Source organism: Mustelus asterias, chromosome 7, assembly GCF_964213995.1.
Source record: "Mustelus asterias chromosome 7, sMusAst1.hap1.1, whole genome shotgun sequence".
NCBI classification, from domain to species: domain Eukaryota; kingdom Metazoa; phylum Chordata; class Chondrichthyes; order Carcharhiniformes; family Triakidae; genus Mustelus; species Mustelus asterias.
The window spans coordinates 43,160,125-43,176,633 of record NC_135807.1 but is presented as its reverse complement, the minus strand read 5'-3'; the positions used below and the strand labels follow the sequence as shown (position 1 = coordinate 43,176,633).

At 41.3% G+C, this 16,509-nt stretch overlaps 1 protein-coding gene across 4 annotated transcripts in view; it reads left to right on the top strand.

Annotated features, from left to right (window-relative positions):
* Positions 1-16,509, top strand: part of esrp1 (epithelial splicing regulatory protein 1) — an 85,079-nt gene that overhangs the window by 40,169 nt on the left and 28,401 nt on the right. For 2 of the 4 annotated variants that reach the window (XM_078215971.1, XM_078215969.1), the window contains exons 12-13: positions 2,093-2,291; positions 9,509-9,683. In XM_078215971.1, the coding sequence (XP_078072097.1) occupies positions 2,093-2,291; positions 9,509-9,683 (374 nt within the window). The remainder of the gene's footprint in view (positions 1-2,092; positions 2,292-9,508; positions 9,684-16,509) is intronic. The other 2 variants (XM_078215970.1, XM_078215972.1) reach the window with 1 other exon arrangement.

The window sequence follows — 16,509 nt, the reverse complement described above, 5'->3', positions numbered from 1 at the left end:
TATAAAAGCTAGCATGCAGGTGCAACAAACAATTAGGAAGGCAAATGGTTTGTTGGCCTTCATCGTAAGGGGATTTGAGTACAGGGGTAAAGATGTTTTGTTGCAATTGTCTGGAGCCTTGAATACCTAAAGTATTATGTACAGTTTGGTCATCTTATCCAAGAAGAGATATACTCGAGGGAATGCAATGGAGGTTCACCAGACTAATCCCTGGGATGACAGGATTGTTTTATGAGGAGAGATTGAGGAAATGGACCTGTATTCTCTAGTGTTTTGATGAATGTGAGGTGATCTTATTGAAACAGACAAAATTCTTACAGTAAGTGACATGGTGGATGTCGATAGGGTTTTTCTTCTGACTGGTGAGTCTCGGGGACACCTTTTCAAAATAAGAAACAAGCCATTTAAGACTGAGATGATGGGGAATTTTTTCAGTCACAGGGTGGTGAATCTTTGGATTCTCTATCCCAGAGGTCTGTGGAAGTTCAATCATTGAGCAAGACAGAAATTGCTAGATTCTGATCATGGATGGCTTTAGAAATATGGTGATAGCACAGGGCAGTGGCACCACGATTTAATTGAATGGCCGATCAGGCTCACCAGGCTGAATGACTTACTACTGCTCCTATGGGATATGTCCCCCACCTGAGTAAACTTTAGATTTGATTTATTATTGTCACATGTATTAGCGTACAGTGAAAAGTATTGTTTCTTGCATGCTATACAGACAAAGCATACCGTTCATAGAGAAGGAAACGAGAGATTGCAGAATGTAGTGTTACAGTCATAGCAAGGATGTACAGAAAGATCAACTTAATGCAGGGTAGGAGCATTCAAAAGTCTAATGGCAGTAGGGAAGAAGCTGTTCTTGAGTCGGATCTCAGACTTTTGTATCTTTTTCCCGAAGGAAGAAGGTGGAAGAGAGAATGCCCGGGGTGCATGGGGTCCTTAACTATGCTGGCTGCTTCACTGAAGCAGCGGGAAGTGTAGACGGAGTCAATGGAGGCTGCTTTGCGTGATGGATTGGGCTACATTCACGACCTCATAGAATCATAGAATACTACAGTGCAGAAAGAGGCCATTCGGCCCACCAAGTCTGCACCAACCACAATCCCACCCAGGCCCTATCCCCATTTCCCTACATATTTACCCAGTCATCCCTTTAACCTATGCATCCCGGGACACTAAGGGGCAATTTAGAATGGCCAATCAACCTAGCCCGCACATCTTTGGACTGTGGGAGGAAACCGGAGCACCCGGAGGAAACCCACGCAGACACAGGGAGAATGTGCAAACTCTACACAGACAGTGACTCGAGCCGGGATTCGTACCCAGGTCCCTGGAGCTGTGAAGCAGCAGTGCTGACCACTGTGCTACCGTGCCGACCTGTTGTAGTTTCTTGCGATCTTGGGCAGAGCAGGAGCCATACCAAGCTGTGATACAACCAGAAAGAACGATTTCTATGGTGCATCTGTAAAAGATAGAAAATGCAGACTGACAAATTGGCTGAAAGAGCAGCTTCCATGAAAAAGAACTATCTGCCCAGCAGAAATTGAGGGAAATGTCTAGTGAGGAATGACTCTGAGTTTATTAAGTTCCTTCAATTCACCTGGTATGTGTTAACAAAGCATAGTAAGAAGTCTCACAACACCAGGTTAAAGTCCAACAGGTTTATTTGGTAGCAAATACCATAAGCTTTCGGAGCGCTGCTCCTTCGTCAGATGGAGTGGAAATGTGCTCTCAAACAGTGCACAGAGACACAAAATCAAGTTACTGTAACTTGATTTTGTGTCTCTGTGCACTGTTTGAGAGCACATTTCCACTCCATCTGACGAAGGAGCAGCGCTCCGAAAGCTTATGGTATTTGCTACCAAATAAACCTGTTGGACTTTAACCCTGGTGTTGTGAGACTTCGTACTGTGTTCACCCCAGTCCAACGCTGGCATCTCCACATCTTAACAAAGCATGCCAGAGAAGGGAATTATTTCTGGGAAATGTTACCTTAAACAAATGTTTATATTGTATAGTAATGGAAATCTTGCTGTACTTGCTTACTTATTAACAGCATCATGTGCACAATTACCTTTTTTAGGGCCGTCCTTCAGGCGATGCCTTTATCCAAATGAAATCATCAGATCGAGCATTCCTGACTTCTCAAAAGCGTCACAAAAGAACAATGAAGGATAGATATGTTGAAGTGTTCCCGTGTTCAGCTGAGGAAATGAACTTTGTATTAATGGGTGGCATTTTAAATAGAAATGGCTTGTCACCACCGCCATGTAAGTTACCATGTAAGTTTGCTTGGCTCTTGATGGTGCTACGCTGCTCGCTGGTAGGTGCTGGAGCTTTTAGACTCTTATATTCCTGGTTCTTTGATTCAGAAGGTTTGGCACCATGTTCTGGGGGTTAATGGTCTAACTCGTATTTGTTTGTTGTGCCTTTGGTTGTGGTTCGCTGAATTTCAGAAAATGTTGATATAGGCTATCCATGGAATTAGACATAACTTGGCAAAATGGTGTTAAATAGAATGCATGTCCCTTCAGTTCATAAGTTTTTAAAGCACAACTGTTAAAGTTTGAATGAGGAATCTTTCTTGGATTGATAGCTACTTTCATGTAAATATAAATATGACAGTGAAAACTCAAAACAATGCAGAGTGCTGAGTAAAGACAAGTGCTTTCAGACAAGAGTTCATATGCAAACATTGCATTTACCAGAAGGTCTTTGATCTAATGGTGAATCTGTGCTGATGTAGCTGGTCTCAGCCAAGAAGGGTGGTACAGTGGTTAGCATTGCTGTCTCACAGTATGAGGAACCTGAGCTCGATTCTGACCTTGGGTGACTAATGCCCTTTAGGAAAGGAAATCCGCTGTCCTTGCCTGATCTGACCTGCATGTGACTCCAGAGCCAAAGTCAAGTGGTTGACTGTCAGCTGCCCTCCAAGGACGATTAGGATGTGCAATAAATGCTGGCCAGCCAGCGACACCTATGTCCCATGAATGAATAAATCAAAAGTGTGGAGTTTATGCTCTCCCAACGTCTGCATGAGTTTCCTCCAGGCGCTCTGGTTCCGTCCCACAGTCCAAAGATATGCAGGTTAGGTGGATTGGCCATGCTAGATTGCCCCTTAGTGTCCAAAGATGTGTAGATTAGATGGATTAGCCATGGTAAATACGCAGGGTTATGGGGAGAGGGCAGAAGGGAGGGCATTGGTGGGATGCTCTTTGAGAGTCAGTGCAGACTCGATGGGCCAGATGGCATCTTTGTACACTCTGGTTCTGAGATAGTAGTTGATTACTGCTTTTGTGCCCGGAGATAAAGAGGATAATATTTTCAACAGATAAAACTCAGATGGGTTAACGGACTACACTCACGAAAGATGGCCTCTTGGGGAAGTACCGGTTGGTAGCTAGTGAATGTGAGTCAGTGCCTTCAGGACAACAGGAGGAATTTGAGGGCAAGCAGGGGGGTATATGTGCTCCATACAAGGAGACACACCCCTGTATCTATTTTTAACTTGGCTGTTTTAGTTTTTCTTCCCCATATCTCTGTTCTCTACAAAGCTGTTAAATTTAGAAAGGTAGTGAATGAACAAGTGCAATGTGTTTATGTACCACTTTTGTGTTTCCTATTTTGTATCATAGCATGATTTGATTAGCACGGGCTCGACATTTAGTCTATGTCAGTGCCGATTGCATTATTTGTTCACGCCTTCATTTAGTATACTAACGACATGGGTACATTATTTTGCTAGGGGATACTGCACCTTGAAGAACAAGTTTTATTGGAAAATCCTGCTTGCCCTAAAGAGGAATTAATTATACTTAAACTTGGTATTATTAAACTTGCCAGGTGATGGAAACACCCATTCATTATAGCAATAGTGCATAATTAAGATAAATCGTTGAGCCTTGAACTTATAAATTACCATGGTAAAGGGGCAGAGCCCTTTTTTAAAATGGCAAAGCCATGAACATTATTTCTGCTGCATTCTGAATGCACAGGCATAGTAATATTCTGCAGTTAATCCCTTTATGACATCTGTTAAAATAGTTTTGGGGTGCTAATTTTTACTTTCACTATCATGAGTGATTTTTGAACAACTTTGTTTTGCACACAAGTAGTTTTGTGCTGTGGACTTAGCAGTCCAAATCGGTTGAAACCACCTACTCATTTTATACACTATGCAGTGGAGTTGCATCACCATATGTTGCCAAAGGAGATGGAATTGTGGAGTGGTGAGGGATGCGGGCAAGCAGGTTTAAATATCTTCTGTCCTTAATGATGCTAATTCCTTATTTATTCTATGTCATTTCGACGTAAAAGACAAAAGGAAATGATGTTAGACTTAGCATCAACTGCAACTGATATCTGCAGCATTGAGTACTGTAACACAACCAATAGATCAGCAACACGCCAGCAGTACAGAAGTAAAATACTAAAATATTATTAGAACTCCACTACCAGAGGTTAATGGTGAATATAAAACCAGCACTGCGGATCTTTTGGTGACAGACAACTCCCCTATAATTGTCTTGATTTTTATTCAGCAGTCTCATTGCTCTACTTGAGTGCAAGTTTTCATATTCCTAAGAAAGTTTTAAATTTCCTTGGTGAGATTTTTAACAGTTGTGCTTCACCTTCCAAATTGATTTTAATTTAAGTTTACAGACACCACTGCTTTAATCCCATGGCAAACCTATAACTTTTATCTTTTATTTCTCACTCGGCTTTTGCAATTCCATTTTTGAAACTATGGTAATTTTCTGAGGTAATGATTGTGGCGAGGATTAGGCTGGGTAGCTGTTTGTGAAACCGCATGAATTCAGTGTTTTGTTGAGGGAGTTTGGCGCAATTAGAAAGTGTGGTAATATTCCTCACTGCCGGCTGATTTGACGTTCAAGGGCTCTCGGGAATCTCGCGTATGTGATTTCAACAATAAACCCATCCATGAAATTACCAAGGTTAAAGAAATCACTTGCTCTTTGCCAATCAAACATAAGATGTTATTTCTTACCTACCTGATCCTAATTCCTGCATGATGTCCCGAGGCGATTTCATCCGAAAGCAGTAGTTTTCACATGTATGCAGGCAGCACCTGGCTCTACCTCACCAATACCTCTTTCAATTCCTTCGCTCTTGCTAAGTTATGAGACTGCTTATCCAACATCTCATGCTGGATGAGCAGAAATTTTCTCCAGTTAAATATTGGGAATGCTGAAAGCGTTATTTTCGATCCTTGCTCCAAACTCTGGTCACTAGCTACCAACTCCATTTCTTCCCCTGGTAACAGTCTGAGGTTAAACGGGTCTGATTGCAACCTAAGTGGCACATTTGATCCAAACATGATCTTTTTGATTTATTATTGTCATATGTATTAGTATACAGTGAAAAGTATTGGTTCTTGCATGTTATATAAACAAAGCATACCGTACAGAGGGAAGGAAAGGAGAGAGTGCAGAATATAGTGTTACAGTCATAGTTAGGGTGTAGAGAAAGATCAACTTAATGCGAGGTAGGTCCGTTCAAATGTCTGATGGCAGCAGGAAAGAAGCTGTTTTTGAGTAGGTTGGTATGTGATCCCAGACTTTTGTATCTTTTTCCCGACTGGAGAAGATGGAAGAGAGAATGTCCGGGGTGCGTGGGGTCCTTAATTATGCTTGCTGCTTTTCCAAGGCAGCGGGAAGTGTAGACAGTGTCAATGAATGGAAGGCTGGTTTGAGAGATGGATTGGGCTTCATTCACAACCCTTTGTAAGTTTCTTGTGGTCTTGGACAGAGCAGGAGCCATACCAAGCTGTGATACAACCGGAAAGAATGCTTTCTATGGTGCACCTGTAGAAGTTAGAGTTGTAGCGGACATGCCAAATTTCCTTAGATTCCTGAGAAAGTAGAGGCGTTGGTGGGCTTTCTTAACTATAGCGTCCTCATGGAGGGACCAGAACAGGTCATTGATGATCTGGACACCTAAAAACCTGAAGCTCTCGACCATTTATACTTCGTCCCCCATTGATATAGACAGGAGAATGTCCTCCACCATACTTCCTGAAGTCGATGACAATCTCCTTCGTTTTGTTGACATTGAGGAAGAGGTTATTGTCATCGCACCAGTTCACCAGATTCTCTGTCTCTTTCCTGTACTCAGTCTCGTCATTGTTTGAGATCTGACCCACTACAGCGGTGTCATCAGCAAACTTGAAAATCGATTTGGAGGGGAATTTGGCCACACAGTCATAGGTGTATAAGGGCTATAGTAAGGGGCTGAGGACACAGCCTAGCAGAGCACTGGTGTTGAGGATGATTGTGGAAGAGGCGTTGTTGCCCATCAATACTGATTGTGTTTATGCCACCATTAAAACTGCCTATTTCCATCCCCTCCATAATATTGTCTGACTTTGCCCCTGTCTCAGCTCATCAGCAGAAACCTTCATTGCTGCCTTGCTTATCTCCATCTATTCCAAAGCACCCCTGGATGGTCTCTCATATTCTACCTTCTGTAAACTTGAGGTCATCCAAAATCAGAGCTGCACATGTTTTAATTTACAGCAAGTCCTGCCGACTGACTTTGGCTGCAGGTCAAGCAACATCTTGATTTTAAAATTCTGCCGTTTTCAAATCTCTCCATGGCTTTCCCTTCTGTCTCCAAGTCATCTCCTGCAGCCTCACAATCCTCCCAGATGTATGTGCTCCTCTAACAACGGTCTCCAGAACATTTCTAATTCGAATGGCTCCATTATTGATGATTGTGCCTTCAGATGCCTAGGTCCCAAGCTCTGGAATGCTCTCCCTATACCTCTCTGCCTCACTTGCTTCCTTTAAGACACTTAAAACCTACTTCTCTGACCAAGCTGTGGGTTACCTGACCTGAATCATCTTATGTGGGTCAGTGTAACACTTAGTTTTTCTAATCCCCCCCCCCCCCCCCCCCCCCCCCCCCCCCCCCGCCCCTCTCTAGACCATAAGCAGCAGCAGTGGAATTGTATTCAACCATAAACTTATAGTCTCATGGCCTGGAATATCCCTCACTCTTACCATTGTGATTTAAGCCAGGGACAAACTTTGGTTCAATGAGGAGTGCAGAGCATGTCAGCAGTAGTACCAGGCATACCTATATTTGAGGTGCCTACCTATTAAACCCACACTAGATTGGGCACTAAATCCTGAAATGCATGCTGAACAATGGAAGCAGCTAACAATAGGCAAAGCAATCCTACAACTAAAGGATCAGATCAAAGCTCTGCAGTTATGAACAGTAGTGAACAAACAATTAACCAGAAGAGGATACTCCACCGACATCCCCATCCTCAATGATGATGGAACGCAGCACATCAGTGCCAAAGACAAGGTTGAAACATGAATTATGTTATTCAGTTGGGATCTGTGATTTCCAATCCATTTGAAAAGGGGTTTTCAATCCAGAATGTTTGAGAACCACTGATTTTAATCAAATTGAGAGAATTGGATTATTGTCTGAGAATGAAGAATATGAAGGGCTATGGGGAAAAGGCTGGGGAATGGCACAAGATGCATTGCAAAATCAGAGCCAGTGCAGACATAATGGGCCAAATGGCCTCCTGTGCTGTAACAAATCTGTGATTCTGTGAAGATGTATCAAAAGAGGTTCAGTGTATTCTGATGAAATGTGCATCCATCTTCGGAGCAACGTCAACATTTAAATTATACTAATGAATCTCTCGTGCCATTGATCACAGTGAGTCAAATGTAGCTTTTCTTGCCCCTCCACCAATGCTTTAAATTTAAAATATTCATCTTTTGTATTTAAATCCCTTCGTGCCCTCACTTCAATGTATTTCCTCAAAGATCCAGTGTTAGCCCTCAAGCTACTCTAATAATATCTACACCGAACTTCACTTTTCCCACCAATAGACATTCCAACTCATCCTCCAACATATTCTTTCCACCCATTATTTATAGAAAGCAATACTTTCAGACAGCATCCAATTATGCTTTTTCCAAAAAGGTTCTGTCTAACTTGAATAAGAATGTACCACCAAGTATAATTCTCTCCAATGACGCTTTTACTTTTTTATTCACCACCGAGTACATGTCTTCTGCTGCTGGTTGTGATGTGGTTGAGCTGATGATTAAAGATTTTAAGAAATAGAACCTAATTTTGTGACTTAGTTCACACGAAACTGTGAACTGTCTCAAAATGATTCCATTCGTTTGTGATTCAGTGGCGTGACAATCTCCAGAGGGCTTTGAACGTGGTGCAAACTATGTCAAATAAATACCGATAAGGTGTTGCCTTCATGAAGCACCACACTGCCTAACATGCACCTTAACTGAGTCACACTAGATTGGGCACTAAATCCTGAAAATGATTAATACTGTTTTGAGTTTGACTGTTTGTATTTACTCACTCGAGAGTAACCACTAAAGCGACAGTTTAACCCCAAGTGCTAAATGTGTCTTAAGGCTTTCAAGATGTACAGAAAATATTTCAAACATGTTTGTAAGATTGTTAAAAATAGAATTAGAAAGATATTTTAAGAATAAAATGTGCTTTTTAAAAATCGGGTAAAATGTTAACAAAATGTATAGGACAAAAGTTTTATTAAACATATTATATTTGATGTACCTATAACCATTGAAAGCATTTTTGCTTGGTAACAGATCCACCAATTCTTGCATTGAGTTATTTAAATCCGGAAGGTGTTAAGTGTTTATCTAGGTGGCCTTTGCTCAGTTGGTAATTTATCATCAGGGGAGCCTCGGTGTCACTGAAAAGAAATGTTTCCCGATTTTTGTGTTTGTCTTCCAGTGATCACCTGGTGAAAATGTGCCATTGAGTGATGTAATATGACAACAGGGTTAGGCTCAACTATGATGCTTCTGTTTTCCAAATAGGCCATTCACTTCCATAATGTAAAATAACAACAACTTGTATTTATATGGCACCATCAATATAGTAAAACATCCCGATTCACAGGAATATTACCAGACAAAATTTGAAGCCATATAAAGATGTTGGATGTTGGGACAGGTAACTGATAGCATGGTCAATGTGGTTGATTTTTAAGGAGGGCGTTCAAGGTTGAGAAAGTGGAGAGGTCTAGGGAGGAATTTCCAGCGATTGGGGCCTAATGGCTGAAGAACGCTTAGCAGGCATTTGTGGGTGAAGGAAAGAGTTTGTATAAGAGGCCAGAATTGGAGAAATGTCGAGTCCTTGGAGGATTGTAAGGTTGGAGACAGTTAAGAGATAATGAGGGCACAAAGGGAATTGAATGCAAGGATGAGAATTTTCAATCTAGACTCTTCCTTTTTTAAAAGAAAGCCAGTTAGTTCAAGCACCAGAGAAAGGTTGTTACCTGTGGACCTTACTGCTGTTGGGTAGCTGGGTGGGGAAGAAAATAATTGCTCCACCGATACTTGGGAGAGTTAGATAACTATCAATTTTGGACCAGGAGATCTCCTAGAAGATGGGTACTTCAAAGCTTTCTACACCTGAACAAATGTTATGATTTCTCTTTGTTTTTATTATCTAGGCTTGTCTCCCTCAACATACAATACATTTCCAACACAAGCAACTGTTATTTCAGCCGAATCTACAGCTCTTTATCAGCAACCTGTCTTCCTCAGTCCCCGGGCGCTCCCACCTTCAACAGCATACTACCCAGCTGGTGCCCAGTTCTACATGAACTATTCCACTTTCTATCCAAGGTGAGAATTTGTATGTCAATGTATGATGTCAATTTATTACTGGCCATTTAATTGAGTACTGTTGGATGGCTGTTGAGAGAACAGAAAAAAGTCAGGTGTTTTTGTTTTGATGTTACAACCTGTTCATAAAAAGCTGTTGGTTTGGCTCAGTTGACGCAATCTCTTGTGTCAGCAGTACATGGATTCAAGCCACATTCTAGAGACTTGGGAACATAATCTAGGCTAATATTTCAGTGCAGTACTGAGGAAGTACTACACTGTTGGGGATTCCATCTTTTGGCCCCTTGAATTGGTGTTTTAAAAAAAAACAACGCTACTCAAAAAGAGCTGGTATCCTAGCTAATATTTATCCCACAGCAACAAATGATCTGGACATTCCATTGCTGATTATAGGTGTTTGCTGTTTGTGAATTCAGTGCCATGTTCCATTCATTACGAGAGTGACTGCACTTCAGAAATCTTGCATTGACTATAAAGCACTTTGGAAAATTTGGAATTCATGCACGGTGTTAGATAAAAGCGAGATAGTTATTACATTCCTTTTAAGTAGCCTCATCTAGTTCTTTTCCAGCTTAATTTATAAAGTAACCAGTTTCAAGAGGAATTTTGTCCTGGCTATAGTCACAAAACAAAACATGAATTGGTTTAATAGTCTTTGTTCTTTTACTTTCTGTCTCTAATGTCTCCAAATTTTTTTCTCAAATCAGTGGAGAAATCTGATAGGGGAACATCGGGTTGTAATTCACTCTGAAAATAATGGCAAGGTGGTAGTTTATGCTCAAATAGTACAACAGTTGAAACAAAAACAGAGAGAGCTGGAAAATATTCAGCAGGTTTGGCAGCATCTGTAGGGAGAGAAAGTGGTTAATGTTTTGAGTCTGCGTGACCATTCTTCAAGACTTAAACAGAGGAAAAAATGTGATTTCATATATAGTGGGAGCTGGGAGAGGTTGCGACAATGCTATAGCAAAACTTATGAATAAGTGACAGATGGGCCAGTACGGCAGTGGGGGGAGGGTTGCATTGGATTAAGAAATGTTTTGGGTTTTAGAATAAAAAGATAGATGAGAAAGTTTGTTGAACTCAATGTTGAGTCCTGAAGGCTGTAACGTGCATAATCGGAAGATGAGATGCTGCTCCTCCAGTTTGTGTTGGGTTTCATTGGAGCATTGCAGCAGGTCCAGGATGGATATGTGGCATGAAAGCAAGATGCTGAGGTGAAATTTAACTTGATTTATTATTGTCACATGTATTAGTATACAGTGAAAAGTATTGTTTCTTGCGCGTTATACAGGCAAAGCATACCGTACATAGGGAAGGAAAGGAGAGAGTGCAGAATGTAGTGTTACAGTCATACCTAGGGTATAGAGCAAGATCAACTTAATGCGAGGTAGGTCCATTCAAAAGGTCGATGGCAGCAGGGAAGAAGCTGTTTTTGAGTTGGTTGGTACGTGACCTCAGCCTTTTGTATCTTTTTTCCCCCACAGAAGAAGGTGAAAGAGAGTATGTCTGGGGTGCGGGGGTCCTTGATTATGCTGGCTGCTTTTCCGAGATAGTGGGAAGTGTAGACAGTGTTGATGGATGGGACGCTGGTTTGAGTGATGGACTGGGCTTCATTCATGACCCTTTAGTAGTTTCTTGCGGTCTTGGACAGAGCAGGAGCCATACCAAGCTGTGGTGCAACCAGAAAGAATACTTTCTATAGTGCATCTGTAAAAGCTGGTGAGAGTCATAGCGGACATGCCAAATTTCCTGAGTCTCCTGAGAAAGTAGAGGCATTGGTGGGCTTTCTTAACTATAATGTCGGCATGGGGGGTCCAGGGCAGGTTGTTGGTGATCTGGACACCTAAAAGCTGGAAGCTCTCGACCATTTTTACTTTGTCCCCATTGAGGTAGTCAGGGGCATGTCTTCCACTACACTTCCTGAAGTCGATAACAATCTCCTTCATTTTGTTGACATTGAGGAAGAGACCACATTGTGAACAGTGAATACAGTAGACTAAATTGCAAGAAGTTCAAGTAAATCACAGCTTCATTTGGAGGGAATATTTTGGGCCTTTGCCCAACTATTGCAAGGGGAGGGGGAAGAAGTTGGGGCTGATAGAGAACTGGAGGTGTCACAGAGGGAATGGTCCTTCTGGAATGCTGACTGGAGGCGAGGGGAAGATGTGTTTAATGTATCTTGCTGGAGTTGGAGGAAATGATGGTGGATGATTATTTGAATATGGAGGCTGATGGTGGAAAGTAAGGATGACGGGAACCCTATCATGGTCCTGAAAGGGGTAGGGTATGGGATGGGTGTGACACTCAGAATACAATTTATTTTGCCTCCAAACCTGGATTTGAATCAAATTCAGACTGCTGCCTCTATACCCATGACTGCAACAGTTTGTGAAATATGTAGAGGGACAGGTAGTACTGAGGAAGCAGAGGGGCTGCAGAAGGACTTCAACAGGTTAGGAGAGTAGGCAAAGAAGTGGGAGATGGAATACAATGTGGAAAAGTGTGAGGTTATGCACTTTGGAAGGAGGAATGGAGGCATAGACTATTTTCTAAATGGGAAAATGCTTAGGACATCAGAAACACAAAGGGACTTGGGAGTCCTTGTTCAAGATTGTCTTAAGGTTAATATGCAGGTTCAGTCGGCAATTAAGAAGGCAAATGCAATGTTAACATTCATGTCGAGAGGACTAGAATACGAGGGCAGGGATGTACTTCTGAGGCTGTATAAGCCTCTGGTCAGACCCCATTTGGAGTATTGTGAGCAATTTTGGGCCTCGTATTTAAGGAAGGATGTGCTGGCCTTGGAAAGGGTCCAGAGGAGGTTCACAAGAATGATCCCTGGAATGAAGAGCTTGTCGTATGAAGAACGGTTGAGGACTCTGGGTCTGTACTCGTTGGAGTTTAGAAAGATGAGGTGGGATCTTATTGAAACTTACAGGATACTGCAAGGCCTGGATAGAGTGGACGTGGAGAGGATGTTTCCACTAGTAGGAAAAACTAGAACCAGAGGGCACAACCTCAGGCTAAAGGGACGATCCTTTAAAACAGAGATGAGGAGGAATTTCTTCAGCCAGAGAGTGGTGAATCTGTGGAACTCTTGCCACAGAAGCCTGTGGAGGCCAGGTTCTTGAGTGTCTTTAAGATTGAGATAGGTTCTTGATTAATAAGGGGATCGGGGTTATGGGGGAAAGGCACGAGAATGGGGATGAGAAAAATATCAGCCATGATTGAATGGCGGAGCAGAGTGGATGGGCCAAGTGGCCTAATTCTGCTCCTATGTCTTATGGTCTAATTAATTGGACTGTCTGCTGAGTTGGTTTGCACTTATTGGAAAATAATTTGTCCACCTTGCTTATTATGGATGGTAAGGAGTCGATAAATTCAGAGAGACGCATTTGTGGTGCTTTTTCTTTTGTACAATGGGTAACATTACCGTAATTACCAACTGATTACAGCTCTTGTGAGAACTCCTGTTGCCTCAATCCTGGGCTTTGATTTGTAGTGCTCTGTTAATGTAGAGGCGCAATTACTAGAGTTTTAATCCATGTTATATCTACCCTGAGAGTGCTTATTGTTGATATTGGATGAAATGAATAAAATGTTCTGTTCCACAATAGTTGTATGTTTTTAAAAACCTTTATGATTACAAGATGATTAGTTTGAATGAGGTGAATAAATGTTATTTGCAAATGTTTATCAGAAGAAATTAAGATTCTTTCAATTCTCTATTTCAATATGTTTAGCACCAAAACACAGGCCTACAAAGATGTGTACTTTTGAGGGTTTTTTTGGGAATGTTTCACTTGATGGACATGAGAGATTTCAGTGTCAATGAATGGCACACTTCCTATTCCAAGATTTGGGCCCAAGTTTTCATCTATGGGGCAAGAACTGAGCGTCAGGCCATTTCCCAGTGTCCTGATCTTACCTCCTGTGTGGAAGGGCAGAAAATGAAACTGGGGTTAGAAGGTTTGCATCATTCCATGAGACATTAGCCAGTTCAGTACTGGAGTGTCAGGCACCCTAGCCCTCAGCTGATGATGAGCCCCCCCATACCCCACATGCCTATTCACCAGTGTCCAATATGAACAGAACTCATGAACCTGATAATAACAATGGGAAGTCTTTAAAATGCTCATGAAACTGTCAAAAGAAACAAACATTCATTCAGTCTCCACTGAATTGAGGGGAGGGGGTGTGGGTTGGGGAATATTAAAACTTCCCTGAGGTTCATAAATCTGTCAATCAAACACAAGCATTCAAATTTGACTGGGGGGAACTTAATCATGTTAAGTGATCATGAAGCTGGCAAAATTAGTGGTCATTCAAGAAGCTCTTCAAAATGTTTAATCCTCTTAAGCATGGATACAAATGTTGATCAAAACAAACCTCACCAACCCCCTGACAGTTTTATCAAAAATCACTGCTGAACTCCATCCATTATTGCGGTTTAGAGCTCAGCCAAGCATTCATAATGAGATTGCATTGCACCACCATGTCAATTACTATCACCGAATTCTCCACATTCAACATCATGGGGGTTACCATTGACCTAGGATTAGCCATATAAATACTGTGGCTACAAGAACAGGTCAGAGACTAGGGCAGCAGATACCCGAGAATACACCTGAGAGTGCTTATTGTTGATATTGGATGAAATGAATAAAATGTTCTGTTCCACAATAGTTGGACATATATCACCGTTCCTTCACTATTGCTGGGTCAAAATCCTGGAATTCCCTCCCTAACAGCACGAGTATACCTACACCACAGGGACTGCAGCGGTTCAAGATGGCAGCTCACCACCACCTTCTCCAGGGCAATTGGGGATGAGCAATAAATGCTTGCCTAGCCAACAATGCCCACATCCCATGAATGATTTTTTAATACAGAACTTTGTATACAATTGATCATTTTCTCTAGTACATCTGAAGTATTTCACAATACTGGTCACTTACCTTTTCTATACAAAGCCCGATCAAAATTCATTCTATTAACATAATTACCTGGGCATACATATTGCATTATGACATGAGGTTGGCAACACCTTTTGAATTTATCTGTCAGTGTTCTTGACTCCAGACTAGTGTTTCCCCATGGTTTGCAACTCCTGAGATGCTGTGAACCATGCTACCTATGAAATCAGGCCTGACTGCATGAATATATTTGCAGGGTTGGGGGCTCTAAAACGCCCACTCTGACAATAGAGCTAACAAGATCAGGAGTGCTGCATGTGGACTTGCTGCTTGCCTCTTTATCACATACCACTAAAAATAGACAAAGACTCACACTATTATCCAAGTAATTTACTGTGATACGCCTATTAAATGAGCACACCATGCTGTAATACGAATGAAGAAAACAACCAGTTAACTGAATCAGCCCCTGGCTGAACCAATTAATGGTCACCATTATCTCAAGTTGCAATCTTAAAATTCATGAGCATGGAAAAGCAATAAAAATATTTGTAAAAATAGAGCAAGTTAATGACTAAACTGCAACCAATAAACTAGCCTTGTTAACTTTATCAAAATGTCAAGAATGTTTTGACCCATTGTACAGTTGTACACTACTTCTTGGTTCATGCTTACAAGGTCAGATATTACTGAGCAATGGTTCAGATAATCTTAAGCCCCTAAACAATGCAAACAGACAGACAGCTTTTCTCAGAAAATTGTTCGTACAGAGGACTGTTGGTTTAATTAGAAAGAACTTGAAAGTTGATTTGATATAGAGCTTCATTAAACCTGATGTAGTATGCTATGATATAGGTCGTCCCACAAAGTTTTGGTGTCGGGAAGCATCCAGTGGAAGCCGGATGTTTCCATAGGGGGCAATTCCAGAATTATACCTTCTGGAGGCCAATAATTTAACCAGATTGGGACATAACACCTGTTCAATCCCCAGTAAATTATGTTCATGAGGGGGTGATCAATACAAGGGAAGAAGAGAAAATGATGAATAGCACACAGAAATAAATAAGTTACAAGTATAGCTTGACGGTCCACATATAATTGATTATTTGTTTTTTGATGAAGAAAATAAATATCGCAAGTGTTAGAAATCCATCATAACAAAGATCTGATCTGGAAAAGTATTACATCTAAAATATTGACTTTTCACAGAGGCTGACTGACTGAAAATGATAGAATGATACAGCAGAAAAGGAGGTCATTGAGCCTGTGCGGGTTGTTTGGTGTAGCTATTAATTTGTCCCACTCCCAGGCTCTTTCTCTGTACCCCTTTTCCCCTTAATTACCAATTTGCTTTTGAATATTCCTTTTGAATTTATTGAATTTTTTTACCATCCTTTCAGGCAGTGTCTTCCAGATCTCTCAATGTTGTGTTTTTTTCCCAAAAACTCATGTCACCTCAGCTTCTATCAGTCATCTTAAACCTGTGCTCTGGTTACTGACCCTTCATCCACTAGAAACAATTTCTCATTATCTAATTGTGAATGATTTTGGCACCTATACAAAATCTCCTATTAACCTTGCCTACCCAAAAGTGCAAAATGCTAGCTTCTCCACATAACTGAAGTCCCTCATCTCTGATACCATTCTAGTAAATCTCCAAGGCCTTGACATCCTTCCTAGGTATGGTGCTCAGAATGGAATATAAAATTGCAGCTAAGGCCTAACTCATGTTTTATATAGGTTTAGCACAATTCACTGTCTCTTTCCAACATTTTCATTATTTGGAAAATTTAAATCAAAATAGAGAGGGGGAAGTAAGGTTTGCACTTGTACAATATCAAATAAAAATACAAAATGCTGGAAAAACTCAGTAGACCTACTGAGAGAGAGAGCGAAATGGAGTTAAC